The sequence below is a fragment of the Capsicum annuum genome, chromosome 6 (genome assembly GCF_002878395.1).
Source record: "Capsicum annuum cultivar UCD-10X-F1 chromosome 6, UCD10Xv1.1, whole genome shotgun sequence".
In the NCBI taxonomy this organism is placed as follows: Eukaryota; Viridiplantae; Streptophyta; class Magnoliopsida; order Solanales; family Solanaceae; genus Capsicum; species Capsicum annuum.
In genome coordinates, this window is record NC_061116.1 from 30,222,981 (window position 1) to 30,229,712 (window position 6,732).

Below are 6,732 nucleotides of genomic sequence, written 5' to 3' on the forward strand. Positions count from 1 at the left end.
TATGTATGTTACTTATGATTATATAAAGCAAAAAATGTTTACTCTTAATTTTTCTATTAAAGGAGGAGTTATCTTTTGAAGAGTTATTATTATTATTATTATATATTATTTTTAATAATGACTATAATAATAATTAATTTGTAACAATAATCGTATTAATGTTGTTAAACTCTTCCACTACTTTATATCTGTTCGGGACAATTATTGATCCAGTTTTTGGTATCGTTTCTGCAACTTGACCCTTTATGTACTCCTGAAAATTCAATATTTTGTTTCTCTGCAATAATTTCTATAGAATAGAGTAGATAAGTATCCTATCAAGTCAGTAAATAATATCATGACTTGTTTTAAATATATACATTTTATTTTGCAGTATGGGTTTCAATTCTTTTGCGATGTATAACCTCAAATATAATTTTTACTATCACAATTTATTTTCTTTTTCTTGAGATGCTTTCTCAATTTAATACCGTATAAAAATAAAGTTGATCGAGATATAAGATCTCTAATATTAATGAATTGTACGCAATGCAAATACACATTAGATAAACTTTAATATGAAAAATCAATACCAAAGAAAACCAAACAAAAGGAAGAAGATTTTACTAACTTCTGCATTGTATGCATAACTATGTTAGAAACATAATTTAAGTATTTTTCTTACTCTAATGTGTCCAAATATATTTTTATTTATTTATATTACGGATTGAGTCGTTTATACATTAAAAGAAATTAAGTAATTTATAATCAATAAAACTTATAAGATCGTGACTTAATTTGTATTTTTTCTTTTTATATATTGCTCATTGAAATAATTATCAACTAACGTAATTAATTACTCGAAAATATAAAATTTTGCGCGAAGCGGGAATAAGTACACTAGTAATAATATAATAGGGATAATATCAGGATATCTTTGCAGAATAGTCGTCACGTTACCTGAGTTGTTTTATAACGATTTGATTGCTAAAGATTACATTTAAACATGTCAAAAATGTGTAATGTAAAACGTATTTGCATAAATTAGAAGTTGAAGATCTATTTGCATAATAGTCATGGTGCACATGAGTCATTATTTGCCTAAAAAAATAAAGATTAAAGCAACCAATGCCAAAACTAAAACAACCAGTAGAAACACTCCCCCTATCACCAAAGGCTTATCCAACACTTTGTGGTAAAGCGTAGTGCTTTCGCTGAAATGTAACCACATTGAAAACCCTATAGCTTCCAGAGAAGTCACTATAATCACAGGGTAAATAAATGTCATTATGAGCTTGGGGTTTCCTTGGGCCATTTTTTGTTTTTGAAGGAAAATGGATTATAAAAGTTGAAAAAAATAACTGATGAGTGTCAATCAAATGCATAGGATCTACAAAAAAATAAAGCCCTATAAATCTTATGAGTGCGAACAATGAGATTGAAATGGATGGAAAAGAGGTGGATGAAACATCAGAACAATTCCCGTTGTTTTGCAACAAAACAACCACCAGTTAATATGCATTAATTTCTACTGTTTAGACTTAATCCGTAATGAATCCTTTAATCTTATTAGAATACTAGTGTTAAAGCATCAAATAGTTGTAGCATTTGGCCAATTTATATATCTCTTTGGTCTGAGCTCTATTCTCAGACAAAACATTTTGGATCTGTGATTGAAGCCCATACTTATAAGTTATGATTCTAGTTGAGTTTTTTCAATTACATATAAATTTGTTATTATTTTCTCTTGTGCATATATAGTCTCGAAGTAAGTATATATTGTTTTCACTTTTTCATATGGTGGAAAGGTTGTATTTCTCCCCACCCCTATCCCACCTCCTAACTATTGTCTTTGAATGAAATATATCCAATACTAACACGGACTGCCAAACAAAGCCAGCATAATTTAGTCACCATTCTATATATATATATATATTTTGTTATATATTTTTAATCTTTGGGTAAAATTTAATCTATTATTGATTTTGTTTTAATAATAAGATGGCATAGTAGGTAATATTCATTTAAAAATTTTCTAATTGAATTTGCAGGTTTTCCATATTTCGCTTACATGTTCTAAGATATTTGTGTGGTTCAGAATGTTTGAATTAATATGCACAGTGATTACAAGTGCAACGCATGTGTCCAAATTGGTTTAGAAAATTTGAACTAGTTCATAGGGACGCACGTGTATCCAGATATTAGTTAAATAATAAATAAAAACAAAATGAAATAATAAGGAAAGGTAACGACACGATCACACCAAATTGATAGGACAAAAAACGAGACTTTTTATTGTTTCCTAACGACGGATTTAATGATACGATACAATAAAATTTAACTGACAATCAAAACAGAAATATTGTATTTAAAATAATAACATAATATAATACAATAGGTAACAACCCTACAAAACTTTGATTCATTGAAGAAATGACAAAGTTATCATGCGACATCTAGGTCATGTTTTCGAGCACACAATTACTATAGTAGGTAGCAACCATCCAAAATATTTGTCCATTGAAGCAATAATGAAGTTGTTATGTGACTTATAAGTAGAGTTTGAGTAAGCATTCAGTACTCCTTGTAATAACCATCCAAAATTTTGATAGATTGAAGCAATGTTAAAATTGTCACGTGACTTATAAGTCATGAGTTTGAGCAAATAACTAGTTGGAGCAAGTAATTATTACAATAGGTAACAACCATAAAAACACTGATACATTAAAGTAATGATAAATTGTCAAATGACTTATTAAATCATGAGTTTGAGCAAGCAATTACTAAGTCACAAGTTTGATCAAATAATTAATAAGTCTTAAATCCAAGTAAGCAATTACTAGATCACGAATTCGAGCAATCAAGGAGATGCTGGTTTCAGCTCCACTTAAGGGCTGATATTGGCCTCCTTTTGGGCTGATTTTGGGTTTCACTTTGTGCCTCTTCAAGTCTGAATTTCGGACCCAAATATTTCTCCTCTTGGCCTTCAACTTGGGCCACCAAATATTTGTAGCATTTGAACATTTCATCTCTATTGGGCATGAGCTCTTCTTCTCCAACAAGACACCTTAGGATTTGCATTTGAAGCCCATTGAGCTTGTCATTGAACTCCTTGATTGGAGGCTGAATAATTATCTGTCTCACTTTTTTGCATAGTAGTTTTGGGCACGTGTACGTGTGTACCGAGTTAAATTGCATAGAGTTATTATAAAATCTTATGTTTTTTTTGAAACACTCTTCTTTTGAGTAAATAATAATATAACGGAGATAATATCAACATGTATTTGCAGAATAATCGTTGTATTACAAAAGTTATTATATGTCAATTTGAATGCTAAAAATTATATATAAACATGTTTGAGATAATAATGTAAAATGCATCTACATATATCAGAAGTTGAAGCTCTATTTGCATAATAGTTGTGGTGTATCATGAGTTATTATTTGGGGAGAGTTGGCAAAAAGATCACTTTTCAAACCTTTTTTGATATTTAGACACCAAGTTTTTTCAATTGGGAAAATACACACTTTTTTGGGTCCACAAAAATAAAATGCAAATGTAGCACTCAACTTATAAAATCTACACTTTGGCCCCTTTTCTCATTTCAGCCCCAATTTTGTTAAAACTACACTTTAGTCCATCTTCAAAAATATAAATATTGGATAAATAATTAAAAAAAAAATTCCAAAGCTTCTTAACTAATCCACTAGCAACCATCCAATTTTGGCGCCATTTCCTCGATTTTTCGACCATTTTTCGGTCATTTTATGTCGAATTTTCCGGCATCCATCGGAAAGTGACATTATCTCCATTGTTGTAAGCCATTTTTGCTTATTTTTAGGTCCAATTTTTCTTTTATTTTCATACAAAAAGCTCGAAGAATTAGTCCCACATTTCGAAATCGACTCTTGGCTCAATAGCAATATTCCAATACTCATTAGGTTATTTGTAAGCTGAAATTCGTCGGATTATTCTGGTGGTCATCAGAAAAGGGTCAATCATGCAATGTACGGCCAACAGCTAGGAAGAAGACGACCTCAGTCTATTAAGTCTAGGCGCATAAACCACTATTCAAGTCTATTGAATACTATTATCGAGGTATATTATGTCTATTATAGATTACGTAGTTGTTGGTGGTATATTTTCTAGTGAATGGGGGGAGACTCCTAAATGTTGGGTTTGGAAAACTGCATCTTAGGAGAAAGTGTCCCATTGCCCTTCGCTGTAACGGTTCATACGCCGGTATGGTTAAAAGCGTAATGAAGACCGGTGAATTAAGTTGTGATCAAAGCAAGGTGATAATTAGTTACATGATGAACGGAAGGGGGAAAATCCATCCAACGTTCATAAGGAATGATAGACACCTAGAATTATAAATGCTTTGCGTTAATTCTGATAACTCCAGACCTATATTGCGGGTTAAAGTTGTTGACAGGTCCCGGGAAGAAGCTTCCACATCAGCCCCACCCCCACCGTTACCCCACCCCCACCGCCAACTATGGATGATACTTCAATGGAATACGATAGCATGGGTGGTGATAAATGGGATAATAGTGAAGATTATGAAGAAGAGGAGTGTGGAGGAAGTGATGATGAGCCGCTCATACCACAAAGCAGCCACTCTTTCTCAGACGGCACCAATCTTTTTGTAGGACAAACATTCAAGGATAAGAAAACTTTAAATCTTTTGTTAAAGCAGGCGTCGGTGAAAATGTCATTCAATTACACAATAGTGAAAGGTTGTAAGAAATACTTGAGGGTGAGGTGCGTAGATCCTACTTGCCGATGAATGGTGCGCGCATGTGCTATCGGAGAGTCGGGTTGGTTTCATGTCCACAAGTACGTAGGAAAGCATACTTGTGGCGTTGATCATGTCACGGGAAAGCACAAGAATGTCCCCGTAGAGGTCATTGCCTCACTTATTTTGAACTTTTGTCGACAACAAAGGTCCAAGCCCGAAAGAGATTGAGAGAATCATATTTAGGGAGCTACATTGCAGGCTGGGCTATTGGAAGTGTTGGATGGCAGGCGTCATTGCGAAGAATATAGTTTGAGGTATGCTCGAGCACGGATATGCAGTGCTTCCTGTATTTTCATATATTTTCAACGGCCTCAACCTTGGATCTATTAATTCCTTCATGGTCGATGAGGAGTCTGGTAGGTTTATTTACTACTTTATGGCGTTTGGGGCTTCTATCTGTGGATATGCACATATGAGAAAGGTCGTTGCCGTTGATGGCACGCATTTGTTCGGTAAGTACGAAGGCATGCTGCTGTCCTCTATCGCTCAAGATACGCAGAATCATATCCATCCCTTAGCATATTATGTGGTGGATAAGGAGAACGATGCGTCGTGGGGCTTTTTATTCGAGACGCTTAAGGCCTTTGTCGTCGACCAACCATCGCTGTGCGTTATTTCCAACAGACATGTAAACATAGCCAATGACCTTGCAAGGCATTATCCACTTGGTCATCACGGTATTTGTATGAGGCATCTCGGTGAAAATCTCCAAACAAATTACCATTGTTCCAATTCTCTCTATTTGTACTACCATGAGGCCAAGGCATACACATTTGAAGAATTTAATGACTACTTTAACGCCCTTAAAGAAAGATACCCTATCACAGTAGCTTGTCTCGAGCATAAACCTGGATTGAAAAGTGGAGCCGGGCTCACTTTCCAGGTAATCAATTCAACGTCATGACCTCAAACATCGCTGAGTCGCTTAACTCAATATTGTGCGACGAAAGAGAGTATCCAGTGGTGGCCATTTTTAATTCAATTGCATATAGGTTTGGCGAAATATTTAGAAAGAGGTATGCGAAGGTGGATAATTCAAAGACAACATTCATTCCCGTAGCCGAGGCGATCTTGAGGGAAAACATGACCGAGAGGGACAAATTATATGTGAATAACATAAATGAAAGCACCTACGAATTCACCGTGCTTGGTTATGGTCGTTCTGCCAAAGTTAATCTTTTGAGACGGTCATGTTCTTGCAGAAAGTATGACTTGGTGAAATTGCCATGCGCTCATGCAATGGCAGCGTTGCGCTTGAAGCACGAGGACGAATACGACACTAGCATTTACAGCTAATCTTTGTAAATATATTCGAAAGAGTCATACCTTCTTCCATACTTGGACCCTATTTGTGCAGCACTACTGGAGTCGGAGTGGAGTGTGGTCCGAGAGTATCTTGGAATGCAGGTTTTTCCACCTGATTTCGATCCCAAACTTGGAAGGAGGAAGGTGAAACGTGTTAAGGGTGTGTTGGAACTTTCAAGGAACAATAAAAGAAACAAGTGCTCCAAGTGCAAAAATGTAATACCCCAGGAAATTTTTCGTTGAAATTTTGTGCGTAAACGTGTTGGGTTCTATATTCTAGAATGAATTATAAATTTTTCATGCAGGATGTCTTAGATTATGACCCACCATTTGTTAGAGTATCGAATAATCTTTCCAACGATATGTGGATCATCCAAAACGGACACCCGAGCGACGAGTTATGAACATTCCGATCGAACCGTGAATAGTAGTGAACAGTAAAACGTTCAGGAAAAAGTACTGAGGCTTGGCGTATTTTTGCTCCAACTTTAAATGATCATAAATCCTTATACATAATGATCTAGGTGATCTACTATATATCAAAGGAAAGCTCTGCGAGTCCTTTTTCCAATGAAATTGATTTCATCCAATTTATGTATCGAAGCAAAAAGTTATGGTCGATCTACTTCAGCTTATCAAAAGTAAA

The 6,732-nt window shown here is 34.7% G+C and overlaps 1 protein-coding gene across 1 annotated transcript; it reads left to right on the forward strand.

Annotated features, from left to right (window-relative positions):
- The first annotated feature begins 5,681 nt into the window (after positions 1-5,681).
- LOC124899463 lies at positions 5,682-6,077 on the forward strand. Its single transcript, XM_047414354.1, has one exon. The coding sequence runs from the start codon at positions 5,682-5,684 to the stop codon at positions 6,075-6,077; it is 396 nt and encodes a 131-aa protein (XP_047270310.1).
- The last annotated feature ends 655 nt before the right edge of the window (positions 6,078-6,732 follow it).

What these genes read in the sequence shown, in the direction of transcription:
- LOC124899463 (XM_047414354.1), top strand. Translation starts at nt 5,682, where the DNA reads ATGACCTCAAACATCGCTGAGTCGCTTAACTCAATATTGTGCGACGAA.